This window comes from Bos indicus x Bos taurus, chromosome 25 (genome assembly GCF_003369695.1).
Source record: "Bos indicus x Bos taurus breed Angus x Brahman F1 hybrid chromosome 25, Bos_hybrid_MaternalHap_v2.0, whole genome shotgun sequence".
Classification (NCBI taxonomy): domain Eukaryota; kingdom Metazoa; phylum Chordata; class Mammalia; order Artiodactyla; family Bovidae; genus Bos; species Bos indicus x Bos taurus.
Genome location: NC_040100.1, coordinates 14,421,695 through 14,441,339, shown reverse-complemented (window position 1 = coordinate 14,441,339; position 19,645 = coordinate 14,421,695). Strand labels below are relative to the sequence as shown.

Below are 19,645 nucleotides of genomic sequence, written 5' to 3'. Positions count from 1 at the left end.
CAATACAGTGCATGAGTGTGCAAACTAATGTGTTTTTACCAAGGCTTGAGGTTACAGAAGAAGAAGCAATTGATTTTGAGGGGAAGGGGGATGAGTAAAGAGCACTCAGGAGGTATGTACGACAGAGAATGGGGCTTGACACAGGAGGCAGCAGCGTGGGCAGGGGCCAGGTGTGTGTGGAGGGCCTGGTGTGGATGCGGGGTGGTCCTGAAAGGGGCAGGCTTCTGGGGGGAGTGCCAAGACATGAAGCTAGAGGAAGAGCTGAAGCCAGTGTATGAGGGGTGCCACAGGCCTGTGTTCTTTAGAGGTCCTTTCACAGGTTGTTCACCTGATGGTCACAGCAGCCTGGGAAACAAGAGAACTTGCAGGTGTTCCTTTATCTTTGCATTGTCTCTTCGGTCTTACTTCTTATACTTTCTACTCTAATTACATCTGGAAAAGAGTTTATCATTATCCCTGTTTTATGAATGAGGAACTTGATGCTCAATGATTTATCTAGTTCCATGTGACTAAGATAAAATGACTTTCAGATTAGAGCCCACGTTTTCTGACTAATACACTAGGCTGCCTTTATATTATTTCAGTGGCATCTTCTTTTCTATTTTTCCTATTGTAGTTACTTGAATAGTTTCCTATTCTAAACTTGAGAGGTTGGAGGGAAAATTGCCCAGTTGAATAACTGAATAAGAGTGTATAGTTTGAGCAAAGTTGTTCTTTCTTTTCTTTGGGTTCTCTCTCATGGGTGACTTAAAAAGACAATAAACGTAAGTGAAGAATCCAGGACAGGACGGTTAGCCTGCCGTGGGCCTCTGACTTATAAGTCTGAGGAGGTTAGAACTTGGTAACTTGAACCTTTTATTTCATTTAACCCTTTTATTATAAAAATTTTCAAACATATGCAGAAATAAATTATGTTGAGCCCTCAAGTACCCATCGCTCAGCTTCAACACTGATTAACTCGTAGTCATATAATTTCTCTCCTTCCCACACATCTGCCTTCAGATATTTTTGAAGTAATTCCCAGACATCATTTCACTGGATTTGAACTTTAGAAATGCCATGCTTGAGTTTAACATGTGCTGTTGTCTCTATTTGTGTCCTAGACATTCAGTTCAGTCGCTCAGTCATGTCCGACTCTTTGCGACCCCATGAACTGCAGCACGCCAGGCCTCCCAGTCCATCACCAACTCCCGGAGTCCACCCAAACCCATGTCCATTGAGTCAGTGATGCCATCCAACTATCTCATCCTCTGTCATCTCCTTCTCCTCCTGCCCTCAATCTTTCCCAGCATCAGGGTCTTTTCAAATGAGTCAGCTCTTCGCATCAGGTAGCCAAAGGATTGGAGTTTCAGCTTCAACATCAGTCCTTCCAATGAACACCCAGGACTGATCTCCCCCAGGATGGACTGGTTGGACCTCTTTGCAGTCCAGGGGACTCTCAAGAGTCTTCTCCAACACCACAGTTCAAAAGCATCAATTCTTCACTGCTCAGCTTTCTTTGTAATCCAACTCTCACATCCATACATGACCACTGGAAAAACTTAGCCTTGACTAGACGGACCTTTGTTGACAAAGTAATGTCTCTGCTTTTTAATATGCTGTCTAGGTTGGTCATAACTTTCCTTCCAAGGAGTAAGCGTCTTTCAATTTCATGGCTGCAATCACCATCTGCAGTGATTTTGGACCCCCAAAAAATAAAGTCAGCCACTGTTTCCCCATCTATATGCCATGAAGCGATGGGACTGGATGCCATGATCTTAGTTTTCTGAATGTTGAGCTTTAAGGGAACTTTTTCACTCTCCTCTTTCACTTTCATCTGGAGGCTCTTTAGTTCTTGTTCACTTTGTGCCATAAGGGTGGTGTCATCTGCATATCTGAGGTTATTGATATTTCTCCAAGTGATCTTGATTCCAGCTTGTGCTTCCTCCAGCCCAGCGTTTCTCATGATGTACTCTGCATATAAGTTAAATAAGCAGGGTGACAATATACAGCCTTGACGTACTCCTTTTCTATTTGGAACCAGTCTGTTGTTCCATGTCCAGTTCTAACTGTTGCTTCGAGATCTGCATACAGGTTTCTCAAGAGGCAGGTGAGGTGGTCTGGTATTCCCATCTCCTTCAGAATTTTCCACAGTTTATTGTGATCCACACAGTTAAAGGCTTTGGCATAGTCAATAAAGTAGAAGTAGATGTTTTTCTGGAACTCTCTTGCTTTTTCGATGATCCAGCTGTTGTTGGCAATTTGATCTCTGGTTCCTCTGCCTTTTCTAAAACCAGCTTGAACATATGGAAGTTCACAATTCACGTATTGCTGAAGCCTGGCTTGGAGAATTTTGAGCATTACTTTACTAGCGTGTGAGATGAGTGCAATTGTGCGGTAGCTTGAGCATTCTTTGGCATTGCGTTTCTTTGGGATTGGAATGAAAACTGACCTTTTCCAGTCCTGTGGGCACTGCTGAGTTTTCCAAATTCGCTGACATATTGAGTGTAGCACTTTCACAGCATCATCTTTCAGGATTTGGAATAGCTCAACTGGAATTCCATCACCTCCACTAGCTTTGTTCTTAGTGATGCTTCCCTAAGGCCCCCCTGACTTCACATTCCAGAATGTCTGGCTCTAGGTGAGTGTGAGTGATCACAGCATTATCTGGGTGATTATCACATTATCACAGTGATTAATTGCGTTGTGAAAATCTTTTTTGTACAGTTCTTCTTTGTATTCTTGCCACCTCTTCTTAAAATCTTCTGCTTCTGTTAGGTCTGTACCATTTCTGTCCTTTATTGAGCCCATCTTTACATGAAATGTTTCCTTGGTTTCTCCAATTTTCTTGAAGAGATCTCTAGTCTTTCCCATTCTATTGTTTTCCTCTATTTCTTTGCACTGATCACTGAGGAAGGCTTTCTTATCTCTCCTTGCTATTCTTTGGAACTCTGCATTCAAATGGGTATATCTTTCCTTTTCTCCTTTGCTTTTCACTTCTCTTCTTTTCACAGCTATTTGTAAGGCCTCTTCAGACAACAATTTTGCTTTTTTGCATTTTTTTTTCTAAGGGATGGTCTTGATTCCTGTCTCCTAAACAGTGTCACAAACCTCAGTCCATAGTTCATCAGGCACTCTGTCTATCAGATCTAGTCCCTTAAATCTATTTCTCACTCCCACTGTATAGTCATAAGGGATTTGATTTAGGTCGTAACTGAATGGTCTAGTGGTTTTCCCCACTTTCTTCAATTTCAGTCTGAATTTGGCAATAAGGAGTTCATGATCTGAGCCACAGTCAGCTCCCGGTCTTGTTTTTGCTGACCGTATAGAGCTTCTCCATCTTTGGCTGCAAAGAATATATAATCAGTCTAATTTTGGTGTTGACCATCTGGTGATGTCCATGTATAGAGTCTTCTCTCGTGTTGTTTAAAGAGAGTGTTTGCTATGACCAGTGTGTTCTCTTGGCAAAATTCTATTAGCCTTTGCCCTGCTTCATTCCGTACTCCAAGGCCAAATTTGCCTGTACTCCAGGTGTTTCTTGACTTCCTACTTTAGCATTCCAGTCCCCTATAATGAAAAGGACATCTTTTTTGGGTGTTAGTTCTAAAAGGTCTTGTAGGTCTTCATAGAACCGTTCAACTTCAGCTTCTTCAGCGTTACTGGTTGGGGCATAGACTTGGATTACTTTGATTTTGAATGGTTTGCCTTGGAAACGAACAGAGATCATTCTGTCGTTTTTGAGATTGCATCCTAGTACTGCATTTTGGACTCTTTTGTTGACTATGAGGCATTAGGTCCAGCTTTTTCCCTTCTGGCCATGGGGTTTATTGAAACGAAAATCCCAGTACACTCCCAGAGTCCCAGTAGATTCCCAGAGATCAGCAGTTGTGTATACTGTATTCTTCTTACCATTTGTTTTAGTGCCAGTCAGTCCCCAGGGGGTGGCTAGAAAAAGATACTCCTGTGTTGGTACTCTGATCATGAGCAGACATAAAGATTGGTTTTACAGCAGTGGGTTTATTTGAAGTTTCTGCTAAATGACAAAACTCATTCAAATTAACCTCTGGACACTTACTAATCATCAAGTTCAAAGACATGAATTTTTCTTTTTGCTAAAAAGCTGGAAGCAAATAGAGAAACCATCTCTGGACAGGACTTTGGACAGGAGGCAAGGTAGCACTGGCTATTTCTGTTTGCCCCATTGGTTGGCATGAATAAGCACAGAAAGCAAGAAGCTAATGATTAACAAAGGAAAGAAAGCTTTTAGGGGATTGTTGCATTCCTATAATTTATCTTTTGCTGGAAAATCTACCCAGAATATCTTTGTATGTAGCACATGGCTACCTTCCGGATTTTAAAGGAAGGATGTAAAGAATGTGCTCATGAGCACATGTGGGCCTGTGTGTATGTGCCGAGTGTTGGGCATGGTCTGCTGATTACCAGTCTCTTACACCGCTATGTTTGTTGACTGAAACTGTTTGCTTAGAAATCTTTATAAAATTGACAGTGATCCAAGTATGAAGTTTAATGTCAGCCTTTTCTTTTTCTCCAGAACTTTATTTCTGGGAGTCTTTCATTTGGCTTTCTGGGGAAGAGAAGTCTTGTTAATAGTAATTTTTCAGATATGTCTGAGGCTGTGCTTTTTCTTTCTCCTGGAGATAAAAATGAGACTGAACTTTCTCATGTTTCCTTCTAGCTCAGCCTCAGCTTTGTAAATGTCCCATTTGAGAAAATGTTGAGCCTCCTTGTCTGAAAATACAGTGATGTGGACTTTAGGAAATGGAAAGAGGCCAGTGTAAGAGTGCATGTGTGGCATATGCAGGCGGACAGTGGTCAAATATGTAATGGTAATTATCAGACAAGCTTTCTTCTTAAATTATAGAGCTACTTTTTCCCAGAGATTGAGAAGACTCAGTATTGAGGTATGAATAGAGGCCTCAAGCTCTGCAGAGTCTCTTTTCTATAGATGTTTTCTTCTGAGTCTGAGTAGTTTACTGATGCTTTTTGAAGGCTCAGTGTACACTGCGACCTTGTGCTCTGTGAAGCATGCTGTGGTAGGGAACGGGACATAGACAAGGTTTCTGAGCTTCAGGACTTTAAAATCTTTTGGAGTAAGTAAAATATACCCAATAAATGAAGTGACCTTCAAAGAACAGGTAAGATTTAAAGAGGTGGTGAGAAGAATGTGCTACTTGGGCCTTGGACCAAATGATGTAAAGTAGCATTCATGCTCTATGATTCTTCAAGTTAAGAAACATCTAAAGGACAGGACCTTAGGCTTCATAAACTTAGTAAAAAGTAATGAGAATATTTCTGGGGAAACCGAGAATCCTCTTCTTTTCCTTTTCTGTATCTCTTACAAGGCCTTTGACTACTGTCTTACTTGCTTTTGAACATTTGGAAGGGGAGATAGAACATACTTTTTTCCCCTAAGTGTGTTGGGGAAGACAGTGTTCAATTTAAAATACAACAGTAATGAAGGCTTGAAAAAAATCACCTCAAATTATGTTAATTGACTCAACTATCAAGTTGTGAGGACACATGCTGGGATACATGGCAGGGTTTTCTTTACCCCAAACTGTCCCTTAGTGAAGAGGAAGTTGCCTTCATTTGAGTCCTTATGCTATGCTATGCTAAGTCGCTTCAGTCGTGTCCGACTCTGTGCGACCCCATAGACAGCAGCCCACTAGGCTCCACCATCCCTGGGATTCTCCAGGCAAGAATACTGGAGTGGGTTGCCATTTCCTTCTCCAATGCATGAAAGAGAAAAGTGAAAGTGAAGTCGCTCAGTCGTGTCCGACTTTTAGCGACCCCATGGAGTGCAGCCTACCAGGCTCCTCCGTCCATGGGATTTTCCAGGCAGGAGTACTGGAGTGGGGTGCCATTGCCTTCTCCAAGCCTCTAATGTGAAGAAGCCTCTACTATTTCACTTTGAACAGCAAACTACTGTTTTGGAATAGTGTTAATAAGCCTGACTTCCATCAGTGCTTTTGATGACTATTGACAGAATCAGTAGAATGAGACAGAGGAATTTAACGTGAGATTTAGTGTTGGATGTCTTCAAATAAACCTTTTCAAGACCATTTTGAAAGATAATACCAGGCTTTGAGCAAAGGATTGACACGTTCTGACTTAAGTTTTGGAAAGATCTCTTTGGCTGTTGAGTTGAGAACAGACTGTGGGGGGCAGGAGCAGAAGTAAGGGCACCTTTCAGAAATCCTGATGGAGAATCTGGATGGTCCTAGTGGAAATGTTAAGTGGTGGGATTCTGACTATATTTTGAAGGGAGAGCTGGCAGAAATTTTGTCAGATTTGAATGTAGGGTAATGAGAAAGAGGTAAATAAAATATGTATTAAAAGTTTTAAAATCAAGCACATCTTACACCCTTTGACCTAGCAATTCCTCTTTTAAAAATTCAGAGTAGGACTTCCCTGGTGGTCCATTGGTTAAGAATCTACCTGCCAATGCAGGGGACGGGTTCAATCCCTGGTCCAGGAAGATCTCACATGCCACGGAACAACTAAGCCCGGGCTCCACAACTACTGAGCATTCTGGAGCCTCAGGCTGAAATGTAGGTTTCATTTCTATAGAACTCAGGAGTGCACTTGTTAGGTTGTATGATAAGTATATGTTTAAATATAAACGTAAGTATGTTTATATTTATTAGACTCTGCCAGACTCTCTTTTTCTGTAATTTTTATTGGAGTATTGTTGATTTACAATGTTGTGTTAGTTTCTGCTGTACAGAAGAGTGAATCAGTTATGCACATATCCACTCTTTCTTAGATTGTTTCCCCATATATGTCATTCGACCGCACAGACTCTTTTTTATAGTGGACGTACCATTGTGCAATGTATGAGAAAGAGTTGCTCCTTATCTTTGTCAGCACTTGATATTGTCTGTCAGAATTTTTTATTTAAGCCATCCTAATAAGTGTGTAGTCCTTTTTTTTTTAAGCAGTATTATTGAGATGTAATCCACAAACCATAAATTTTCCCACAACCTGGGTTTAGAACACTTTCATCAGCCCAAAAAGAAACCACATATTTGTCACTGCCATCTTCCTTTTCCCCTCAGCCCCAGGAACCTACTAATTTTTGTCTCTACAAGTTTGCCTTTTCTGCATATTTTGTATAAATGAGATCATACAATATGTGATCTTTTATGAGCTTCTTTAGTCAATTAGCATAATGTTTTTAAGGTTCATCCAAATTGTAACATGTATCAGTACTCCTTTTTATGACTGAATAATACTCTATTGCATGGATGCACCATTTATTATTTACTCATTTATCAGTTGATGGACATTCGGGTTGTTGCTACTTTCTGGTGATGAATAATGATGCCACAAACATTTGTGTACAAGTTCTTTTTGTGGGCACATGTATTCAGTTCTCTTGGGTGGAATTGCTGGATGGTATGGTAACTCTGTGTTTAATTTTTTGAGGAACTGACTTACTGTTTTCTAAAGTGACTATGCCCTCACCAGTTTACAGTCCCACCCACTGGCATATATGAGGGTTTCAGTTTCTCCACATTTGTTACTGTCTTCATTTGTTATTCTCTTCATTTGTTACTGTCTGTGTTTTTTATTGTTGCTGTTTAGCGGGTTTGAAATGGTATCCCATTTTGGTATTGATTTGCATTTTCCTAAGACTAACATTGTTGAGCATTTTTTCATGTGCTAATTAACTATTTGTATGCCTTCTTTGGAAAAGATCTGTTTAGAGTTTTTGTCCATTTTTTATTGGGTTATTTGTCCTTACTGATGAATTGTAAGTTCTTTATATTTTCTGGATACAGGTCCCTTACTGGAGATGTGATTTGCATATATCTTCTCCCAGTTTTTGGTTTGTCTCTCACTTTTAGGATATTGTCGTTTGAAGTACGAAAGTTTTAAATTTTGATGAAGTCTAGTTTATCTGTTCTTTCTTTGTCTCTTGTACTTTTGTATCTAAGAAACTATGACCTAACACAAGGTCACAAAAATTTGCACTTCTGTTTTTGTCTAAGAATTTTATCATTTTAGCTTTTCCAATTAGGTCTCTGGCTCCTTTTGAGTTAATTTTGGTGACTAAGTATTCCACTTCCTTCCTTTACACGTGGATATCGAGCTGTCCTAGTGTCAGTTGTTGAAAAGAGTGCTCTTCCTTCCCTGAGTTATCTTGTCATCCTTGTCAAAAGTTAGTCGACCATGAATCTAATGGTTTGTTTCTGGACTTCCAGTCATCTGTGTGCCTGTTTTATAATGCTCGTATTGCATTAATTTCATTACTGTCATTTTGCAGTAAGTTCTGTGTTTTGTTTTTAATTTTTTCACTGCACGGCATGCGGGCTCCTAGTTTCCCTGGCCAGGAGTCAAACCTGCACCCTCTGCACTGGAAGCAGAGTCTTAACTCTGGACTGCCAGGGACGTCCCTGTAGTAAGTTTTGAAATTGGGAATTGTGAATCTTACAACTTTGTTTTTTAAAATAGTTTTGGCCAGACTGAGATCATATAAACCTAAATAGAATTAAGTAACTCCCTGCTTAGAATCTTTATATGAGTCATATCTGATGGAATCTATGATAAAATTTTATATCCTTAACCTGATCCACAAAATGTTTTTATTTTAAAAACATTTTGTGGATCAGGTTAGGGATATAAAATATATTTATTTATTGAGGTCTTAGCTGTGATATGCAGGATCTTTCATTGTGGCACGCAGACTCAGGAGTGGGTGGACTCTGTAGTTGTGTAATGTAGGCTCTCTAGCTGCAGCATGTGGGGTTAGTTGCCCCACAGCATGTAGGGTCTTAGTTCCATGACTAGGGATCAAACTTGTGTCTCTTGCATTGAAAGGTGGATTCTTAACTACTGGACCACCAGGGAAGTCCCTGACTCATAAGATCTGACCCCTGCCCATCTTTCCAGTTTCATTTCTCATTCACTTTCTGTCTTGTTTACTTAAGCCTTAGCCTGCTCCTTGAAAGCTTGAAAAATGCCTTTCCATCGCAGGGCTTTTGTGTATCCGTTTAGTTTTGCTTAGAGTGCTCTTCTTAGCATTCTTTACCTAATTCCTACTCATTCTTCAGATTTTTACCTATCAGTTTTTAAGAAAGGCTATGCCAATTATTTTTAAAATACTTGTTTTTCTTTTCCTACTTAGAAAGGTAATTCATGTTCACTGTAGCAAATTTGAAAAATAAGGAAAGGTATCTTACAAGAAAACCAGAGAATAAGCATTTAATGTTGTAGAGACATCTAATGCTACCTTGTTATTTGGTTCTTTGGCTTTATTTTCTTTATCTGTTTGGAAGCCTGCAGAACTGTTTCATTCACATTTGAAGTTGAACTGTATTTGAAATTTGAAATCATCATATTTGAAATTGCCAGGGTGTTGCCAGATTGAGTTTATTGTCATTTGTTTTGCTTGAAAGGTAGGCCCTCACATGTATAAACTAATGTCTCTTTTCTTCATTTCAGAAAGATTTTTTTCCCCTTTGTGCTTGTGATGCAGTTTTAGTTTCTAAAGCCAAAATGTCATTTTCCTCAGGTTGAATCTTAATTCTCCATTCTTTATATTACTATCTTTTCTCTCCATTATTTTCTTTCCTTCCCACTTACTCCCTTTTAAATTAAATACTGGTGTAACATCTGAAGTGTGCCTTCTATGTTATGGATACAGTTTTCTGCATAGATATTTCAATGCTATATTGCTACCAATTATCTTAATTTTTTCTTTGCAGTCTGTTTTAAAAAAAGGTTTCATTTATTTATTTATTTTTGGCTGTGCTGGATCTTTATTGCTCTGCTTGGGCTTTCTCTAGTTGTGGCAAGCAGGGGGTACTCTTTGTTATGGTGTGTGGGCTTCTTAGTGTGGTGACTTATCTTGTTGTGGAGCATGGGCTCTAGGTGTGCAGGCTTCAGTGGTTGCAGTGTGTGGGCTCAGTAGTTACGGCAAACAGTTTTATGAGCTACAGCCTCAAACTACTCAAGCTCTTCTCGCTCCTTGCACACGTGCCGGCTGGAATGTCACACTGGCAGCACAGTGGGGCATGTGCATTACGCTCCCATTCAGCCTGAGCGATCTCCATTGATTCCAGCTTCAAAGGCTCTAGGCCTTGTAGTTTGTTCTGCCTTGCCCTACTCTGCCGAACCTCTGCATCTGCTGAGTGGATGAATGGTGGGGTGGGAGTAGTCAGGCACAAACACTGGAGGTTCTCACTGTTCTTACTCAGTGTTGAGCAGTTTTTAAAACATAAATGCTTCTTGGGTTGTTGTATGTCTTTGGTCAGTTTCATCCTGTTTTATAATTTGTTTTTGAGGCCCGGGGGTAGGGGAGGGGGCAACAGGGAGCAAGAATTAGCTTACCTTCTCATTAGTTCATAGCTAGAAGTCATGCTTCTTAGAATGTATTCTTTTTCCATTATAGTTAGTAATTTCCCCAGGTGTACTCACTGTCAGTCAGGATTGTTCAGTTGCCAAGTTGTGTCTGACTGTTTGCAGCCCCTTGAACTGCAGCACGCCAGGCTTCCCTGTCCTTCTCTATCTCCCTGAGTTTACTCAAACTCATGTCCGTTGAGTTGGTGATGCCATCCAACCATCTCATCCTCTGTTACCCCTTTCTCCTCTTGCACTCAATCTTTCCCAGCATCAGGGTCTTTTCCATGAGTCAGCTCTTTGCATCAGGTGGCCAGAGTATTGGAGCTTCGACATCAGTCCTTTCAATGAATAGTCAGGGTTGATTTCCTTGAGGGTTGACTGGTTTGCTCTCCTTGCAGTCCAACGGACTCTCAAGAGTCTTCTCCAACACCACAGTTCAAAAGCATCAATTCTTTGGCACTTACCTTTCTTTATGGTCCAACTCTCACATCTGTTCATGACTACTGGAAAAACCATAACTTTGACTATAGGGACCTTTGTCAGCAAAGTGATATCTCTGCTTTTTAATATGCTGTATAGATTTGTCATAGCTTTTCTTCTAAGGACCAAGCATCTTTTAATTTTGTGGCTGTAGTCACCATCCACAGTGATTTTGGAGCCCAAGAAAATAAAATCTGTCACTGTTTCCACTTTTTCCCCATCTATTTGCTGTGAAGGGATAGGACCAGATGCCATGATCTTCATTTTTTGAATGTTGAGTTTTAAGCTAGCTTTTTCCACTCTTTCACTTTGATCAGAAGGCTCTTTAGTTCCTCTTCACTTTCTGCCAGTAAAGGGGTACCATCTGCATATTTGAGGCTGTTGATATTTCTTTTGGCAGATTCCAGCTTGTGAGTCATCCAGCCTGGCATTTCTCATGATGTGCTCTGCATATAAGTTAAATAAGCAGGGTGACTATAAACAGCCTTGATGTACTCCTTTCCCAATTTTAAACCAGTCCGTTGTTCCATGTTGAGTTCTGTTTTTTCTTGTCCTGCTTACAGGTTTCTCAGGAGGCAGGTAAGGTGGTCTGGTATTCCCATCTCTTTAAGAATTTTCCATAGTTTGTTGTGATTCACACAGTCAAAGGCTTTAGCGTAGTCAATAAAGCAGAGGTATATGTATTTTTAGAATTTGCTTGCTTTTTCTATGATCCAGTGGACGTTGGCAATTTGATCTCTGGTTCCTCTGCCTTTTCTAAATCTGGCTTGTACATCTGGAAGTTCTCGGTTCACATACTGCTGAAGCCTAGCTCGAAGGATTTTGAGCATAATTTTGCCAGCATGTGAAACGAGTGCAGTTGTACAGTAATTTGAACATTCTTTGGCATTGCCTTTCTTTGGGATTAGAATGAAAATTGACCTTTTCCAGTCTTGTGGGACCTGCTGAGTTTTGTAAATTTGCTGGCATATTGAGTGCAGCATATATATATGCATACGTATATATATGTACATATATATATCTGAGAGTTTTTAAGGAATGTGATTATGGCACTGGCATTTCTAAAATCCATACAATAGTCTGGCAGGTAAGAGGTGATGTTAGCCTTGAGTCTAAATTCTTCAGGGCAGCAGGCTGGAAACTCAGGGTTTCTGTGTTGTTGTCTTGAGGAAAATCTCCCTTTTCTTCAGGAAATGTGTCTTTTCTCTTAAGGACTTCAGTTGTTGGATGAGGCCCACCTATGTTTTGTAGGATAACCTACTTTACTCACAGTTCAGTCTGTTGATTTGTTAGTCATTTAAAAAAAAAAAAAAAAAAAAAAAAAACCTTCACAGAAACATTAGACTGGTGTTTGACCAAACACTGGGCACCATAGCCTAGCGAAGTTGACAGATAAAATTAAACACCACGCTTGCTCTCTGAAATTCAGGTTAAATTTACGTGCACATAGTATATGTGTCTAACGTGTATGCCTCTGCTCTTATGTGTCTGTGTCTTTGGTCATGGTGTATCTTCAGTTTAGAATATTCTTTGTGCCCAGATCTTATCTGTTCTTCTGAAGGCTAGATCACAGACACACACAGTTTTCTTTGCACCCTATACTAGCTCTTCTGAACTACTTCTTGTCACCTGATTCCTCTGTGTTCTGTCATGCCATTGTGCTTTTGCACACAAATTTCTGTTGCTTAGTGTAGTCTTTCCTCTTGTTTTATATAAGGCTTTTGTAGCTTCCTGAGGCATGCTTTGTGTGTTTTTTCATTATACTCCCATGGTCTCCTTTGCTTATTTCTGTTAAGGCACTGATCACATTTTGCTGTCATTGTATATCTGTCTGCCCATGAGACTGTTTCTTGAGAGCAGGGGTCATTGCACTGCTGTCCTTTTCAAAGTTTATCCTCAGCCAAGCCCAAGTATCTGGACTGTATCTAAATAAATACTTTATAGAATGAATAAACTGAATCTGTCTTAAAAATTTGATAGTTGTATATTTCTTCTGTGATTTCTCTTTAAAGTATAATGTGGAGATAATGAATTCTTGGCGATGAAGCAGCTCTGACTATCAGAGATGAACCTTGAGTTAGACTTGAAACATACTTGGGAATATTGAATATTTGCTTGGCTAACTAGAAATAATTCTATTTATTTTTCCATTCTGTGCAATGTCTGTAGCTTCAGTATTGTTACATAAAGAAAAGCTATTTCTGATTAGAAATGTTGATTTATTTTTGCTTTCATTTATATATGCTTGTATTCTAAGAATATCAGTGTACTTAAGACTGCTTCAGCTTCTTTCTAGCTCAAATGTAATGGTGATAACTGATTATTAAATTTGTCAACAACCTCAGTGTGATGGTAAAATAACTTTTTCCTTCTCTATTAGATGTTGGTCATCTTTCTGAAGTACACTGTCCATGGCCTGAATGTTTTCTGAAAATCATTTGGAGCAAAATATCTGTTCAATAGCAAGATAATCACATCAAGATGGTTGGAAAACTGAAGCAGAACTTACTATTGGCATGTCTGGTGATTAGTTCTGTGACTGTATTTTACTTGGGCCAACACGCCATGGAATGCCATCACCGAATAGAAGAACGTAGCCAACCCCTCAAACTGGAGAACATAAAGACCACTGTGCGAACTGCCCTGGACATCAAGGCCAATAAAACCTTTGCCTATCACAAAGATATGCCTTTAATATTTATTGGAGGTGTGCCACGGAGTGGAACCACGCTCATGAGGGCCATGCTAGATGCACACCCTGACATTCGCTGTGGAGAGGAAACCAGGGTCATTCCTCGAATCCTGGCTTTGAAGCAGATATGGTCACGGTCCAGTAAGGAGAAAATACGCTTGGATGAGGCTGGTGTCACCGATGAAGTGCTGGATTCTGCCATGCAGGCCTTCTTACTAGAAATCATTGTGAAGCATGGGGAGCCAGCCCCTTATTTATGTAATAAAGATCCTTTTGCCCTGAAATCCTTAACTTACCTTGCTAGGTTATTCCCCAATGCCAAATTTCTCCTGATGGTCCGAGATGGCCGGGCATCAGTGCATTCAATGATTTCTCGAAAAGTTACTATAGCTGGATTTGACCTGAACAGCTATAGGGACTGTTTGACCAAGTGGAATCGTGCCATTGAGACCATGTATAACCAGTGTATGGAGGTTGGCTATAAAAAATGCATGTTAGTTCACTATGAGCAACTTGTCTTACATCCAGAACGGTGGATGAGAACAGTCTTAAAGTTCCTCCAAATTCCTTGGAACCACTCAGTATTACACCATGAAGAGATGATTGGAAAAGCTGGGGGAGTATCTCTGTCAAAGTGAGTAGATTTTATGTTTTTTATTTGACCCTATATTCAGCTAATAAAGGGGTGTGTGTGTGTGTAAACTATAGCTCTTTCCTGGAATAGAGAGAGCTTCATCAATGAGTTCTTAAAAGTTCTCTAACTGGTTCATTACACTTTAATTTACTTAATTCACTTTTAAATTTATGAATTATCCTTTTTATGTACTTGATGGAGGCAAAAATGGAGGCAAACCCAGTTTATAGCAGTAAAAGCACGGCAGACTTTCAAGTCCAACATTCAAATTTAGTGGCTTCTGATATTTAATTTCCAGATATTTTTGTTAATAAGGGTAGTTGACTTTTGTGTAGAGTATAGTCAGTATGAGGAAAAGCATCTACCATATTGAAAGTGAAAGTGTTAGTTGCTCTGTGACCCCATGGACTGTAGTCCTTGAGGCTCTTCTGTCCCTGGAATTCTACAGGCAAGAACACTGGAATGGGTTGCCATTTCCTTCTCCAGGGGATCTTCCCGACCCTGGGATTGAACTTGGATCTCCTGCATTGCAGGCAGATTCTTTACCATCTGAGCCACCAGAGAAGCCCATAGATAGTAAATTCTAAGTATATAGAACATTTTAGTGAGAGGAAAAATAAAGGTAAAATTATCTAACTCAGTCCCTTCATTTTATAGGGAAGAGGTCTGAGTCAGTCAGTCTGAAAGATCAAAATGATTTACTCAAATTTAGGTGGCAGGGCCAGAATTAGAATCTGTCAGATCAAATCAGTCGCTCAGTTGTGCCCGACTCTTTGCAACCCCATGAATCGCAGCACGCCAGGCCTCCCCGTCCATCACCAACTCCCAGAGTTCACTGAGACTCATGTCCATCGAGTCAGTGATGCCATCCAGCCATCTCATCCTCTGTCGGCCCCTTCTCCTCCTGCCCCCAATCCCTCCCAGCATCAGAGTCTTTTCCAGTGAGTCAACTCTTCGCATGAGGTGGCCAAAGTACTTTTGTTTCAGCTTTAGCATCATTCCTTCCAAAGAAATCCCAGGGCTGATCTCCTTCAGAATGGACTGGTTGGATCTCCTTGCAGTCCAAGGGACTCTCAAGAGCCTTCTCCAACACCACAGTTCAAAAGCATCAATTCTTCGGCGCTCAGCCTTCTTCACAGCCCAACTCTCACATCCATACATGACCACAGGAAAAACCATAGCCTTGACTAGACGGACCTTTGTTGGCAAAGTAATGTCTCTGCTTTTGAATATGCTGTCTAGGTTGGTCATCACTTTCCTTCCAAGGAGTAAGCATCTTTTAATTTCATGGCTGCAGTCACCATCTGTAGTGATTTTGGAGCCCAGAAAAATAAAGTCTGACACTGTTTCCATTGTTTCCCCATCTATTTCCCATGAACTAATGGGACCGGATGCCGTGATCTTTGTTTTCTGAATGTTGAGCTTTAAGCCAACTTTTTCACTCTCCACTTTCACTTTCATCAAGAGGCTTTTGAGTTCCTCTTCACTTTCTGCCATAAGGGTGGTGTCTTCTGCATATCTGAGGTTATTGATATTTCTCCCGGCAATCTTGATTCCAGCTTGTGCTTCTTCCAGCCCAGCGTTTCTCATGATGTACTCTGCATATAAGTTAAATAAACAGGGTGACAATATACAGCCTTGACGAACTCCTTTTCCTTTTTGGAACCAGTCTGTTGTTCCATGTCCAGTTCTAACTGTTGCTTCCTGACCGGCATACAGATTTCTCAAGAGGCAGATTAGGTGGTCTGGTATTCCCATCTCTTTCAGAATTTTCCACACTTTATTGTGATCCACACAGTCAAAGGCTTTGGCATAGTCAATAAAGCAGAAATAGATGCTTTTCTGGAGCTCTCTTGCTTTTTCCATGATCCAGCAGATGTTGGCAATTTGATCTCTGGTTCCTCTGCCTTTTCTAAAACCAGCTTCAACATCAGGAAGTTCACAGTTCACATATTGCTGAAGCCTGGCTTGGAGAATTTTGAGCATTACTTTACTAGCGTGTGAGATGAGTGCAATTGTGCGGTAGTTTGAGCATTCTTTGGCATTGCGTTTCTTTGGGATTGGAATGAAAACTGACCTTTTCCAGTCCTGTGCCCACTGCTGAGTTTTCCAAATTTGCTAGCATATTGAGCGCAGCACTTTCACAGCATCATCTTTCAGGATTTGGAATAGCTCAACTGGAATTCCATCACCTCCACTAGCTTTGTTCTTAGTGATGCTTTCTGAGGCCCACTTGACTTCACATTCCAGGATGTCTGGCTCTAGGTCAGTGATCACACCATCGTGATTATCTGGGTCGTGAAGATCTTTTTTGTACAGTTCTTCTGTGTATTCTTGCCATCTCTTCTTAATATCTTCTGCTTCTGTTAGGTCCATACCATTTCTGTCCTTTATCGAGCCCATCTTTGCATGAAATGTTCCTTTGGTATCTCTGATTTTCTTGAAGAGATCTCTAGTCTTTCCCATTCTGTTGTTTTCCTAAATTTCTTTGCATTGATCGCTGAAGAAGGCTTTCATATCTCTTCTTGCTATTCTTTGGAAGTCTGCATTCAGATGTTTATATCTTTCCTTTTCTCCTTTGCTTTGGTCTAAATGAGCTGGTACTTTTGTCCATGGTATTTTATTGCATCTAGTGTTTTCTTTAGTCATCTGATGGATACATCTTCCCTTGAGTTTTACAAAAGGTTAGAGAATCACTGAAATTTAGAAGTTTAATCCATAATCCATACTAGAAGTTCCTTGAATTAAAATACTTCTAAAATCATTGCAATTTTCTTCCTTTCTCATAAAGTGATGACTAGGTTGGCTTGACTTGATCTGATAACATAATTTGATGACGTACACATCAAATAAGGACATAATGTTATAAAAAGTACTCTTAAATTCAGGTAGCATCTCCTCATGAAGAAAAGTTGAGTTTGACTCTATTTTTTATCTTTCCGTTTATAAAAGTAATATATATCCCCTGTAAAGATAAAGAAAAAGCAACGAACTTCCCTCATGTGTCCTACTTGCCCCTATCAAGGAATGTCTTCTTGATTTTTTTCAAGTGTAGAAGTTGTACAGTAAACATTGCCTTCCTCATATGGATAATTTGAAAGCAACAGCTACTTTTCTGCAGCTAGCTTTCAGTTACTGACTATAAATTATTAGATATCATCACTCTAGTGGCTCCAGGTTATTTATTGATTCAAAAAAATTACAGTTTTAGCTCCTGTCATCACAGTTCATTGTTCTTTCCATATAATAGACCATAACTTGTTTCTAATCATCTGTATTTTTAGGTAAGCATTTCATTCTGTATGCTTATATGTTGGCCCAGAAATTCTGATGCTGGTTCCATCTATTAATATAAAATAAGCCTATTAACACCCCCCATCTCTCTAAGTAGGGAGTAAAGAGATTGGCTGAAGTTAAATTTCTGTGGAAATCAGGAGAAAATAATTTTGCAGGGACTTCTCTGGCAGTTCAGTGATTAAGACTTTTGGCTGTCTACTACAGGGGAGCACGAGTTTGATCCCTAGTTGGGGAACTAAACTCTTGTATGGCTCATGGGTGGCCAAGGAAATTCATAGGAAGTTTGAATCAGTGAACTTTAGAAGGGGAAGAGACCTTATTTAGCTGTAGTATATGAAATGCAGACCTGTGAAGTTTTATGCTTTGTCAAGAATCACACATGGCACAACTAGAACTTCAAATGCCTATTCCAAGACTCTTACCACTATGAGGTTTTTTTTTTAATTAACATATATAAAGATAGTTTAAAAATATATAGATAACTATATAAAGATAGTTTAAAATTACTGGCATTTAGGAGACTCCTGTATACTCCTTCCTAGTCAATATCCTCCTCAACCCCGAAGTAACCAGAGGTGATGAGGTTGCATATGAAGTTCAAAAACAGTCTTGCTTCATATAAATGCTGTCATGTCTATTTACTATCTTGTTCCTGGATTTTGTCATGTAACGTTTAGATTCACCTATATTATTTTACATAGCAATAGTTCATTCTTTTTCCATTACTATGTGATATTTCAATATGTAAATATAACACTATTTACATATGCTTTATCTCAGTTTTCATATTTACCCTTTCACCGTTACCCACGGATACTTTAAAAACCTCCATTTTATAGATGAAAGGCCTGTCCCTCTCAGAGAGGTTGAGGAGCTTGTCCTCAGTTCCATGGTTGAAACACAGGAGAAAGAGGATATGGGTTCATGTCTCTCCATCTTTAGAAACTGTGCTCTTAACCTCTGTGTTATATTTACGTTACAGGGCTTATGAATATTAAATAAAATAACGACTGTGAAAGTGGCTAAACAGTCAGACAAAGGTCCAAATCCTAGCTCTATCCTTTATTAGTTGTATGACCTTGAGTGAGTTACTTGATTTTGCTCATTCTTAGTTACCTCATCTTCCGCCTTAGTTTTCTTATCCTGGAAATGGAGATGAAACTATCCATTAAGGTTATCCTGAAGACTAAATTAGGTGACTATGAAGTCTTAGCCCAGTACCTGGCATTAGTAGGTGATCAAACATGTTACCTATTGGGAATTCCCTGGTTGTCCAGTGGCTAGGACTTTGCACTTTCGCCACTAAGAGCTTGGGTTCAATCCCTGGTCAGGGAACTAAGATCCCACAAGCTGCAGTGTGGCAAAAAGTGTTACCTGTTATCTTTATTATTATTATTATCAAGATGATGATAACTGTACCCATTGTGGATGGTGATCATAGTATGTACTTCATAGAGTTGTTGTAAGGATTAAATTAAAATTACTGTAAAGCCTTTAGTATAGGCCCTGGCATAAATGTTATAGTATATATTTTAAAATTATTATTAAATGTTTATGCTCTGTCAAAAAAACAAAAAAATGCACGTGAAACACCTAGCATGGTGCCTAGCACAGAACCAAGTGCTTCATAAGCTTTTGTTGCCACACATTCTCTATAAGTGTTTTAGTGTAGAGATGGTCTTAACTCATGAATGAAGCAAAATGGGCACCTGACTGAACAGCTCCTCTCGGGATACTGACAGGGCAGATTGGCCTTACAGTAGCAATATTTGAAACTACTTTATGGTGATCATCTGTTGCTATTGTCATGTTTTTCCCCTTTTGTTTGTTTAGTTTGCCTGTTTGTGAACTTCATATAAATGGTATCATAGTCTGTTTTTTTCTGTCCATTTTTGTTTGTTTTCTTGTAACATTATCTTGAGATTTATCTTTCTGAGGTGTATAGCTATTTTTAATTTGTTTTTATGGCCATTGTTCTATCCTGATATCAATTAATAATAATAGATACAATTATTTATACTATTGATGACCATTTGAGTTGTTTTTGGTTTAGAGCTATGTACATTTTTTAAAGGTTCTCCTCTTCAAGAGTTTCTCTTAAGATACACACCTAAGCGTAGGATTGCTGGACCATGGGGGATGTTCATATTCAGCTTCACTAGGTAATGCCAGATTGTTTTCCAAAGAGTTCATAG

General features: G+C 39.6%; 1 protein-coding gene across 3 annotated transcripts in view; it reads left to right on the top strand.

Annotated features, from left to right (window-relative positions):
• Nucleotides 1-19,645, top strand: part of TPST1 (tyrosylprotein sulfotransferase 1) — a 116,279-nt gene that overhangs the window by 28,716 nt on the left and 67,918 nt on the right. For all 3 annotated transcript variants that reach the window (XM_027526967.1, XM_027526966.1, XM_027526965.1), the window contains exon 2: nucleotides 13,208-14,153. In XM_027526967.1, the coding sequence (XP_027382768.1) occupies nucleotides 13,309-14,153 (845 nt within the window). In that variant the 5' untranslated portion in view covers nucleotides 13,208-13,308. The remainder of the gene's footprint in view (nucleotides 1-13,207; nucleotides 14,154-19,645) is intronic.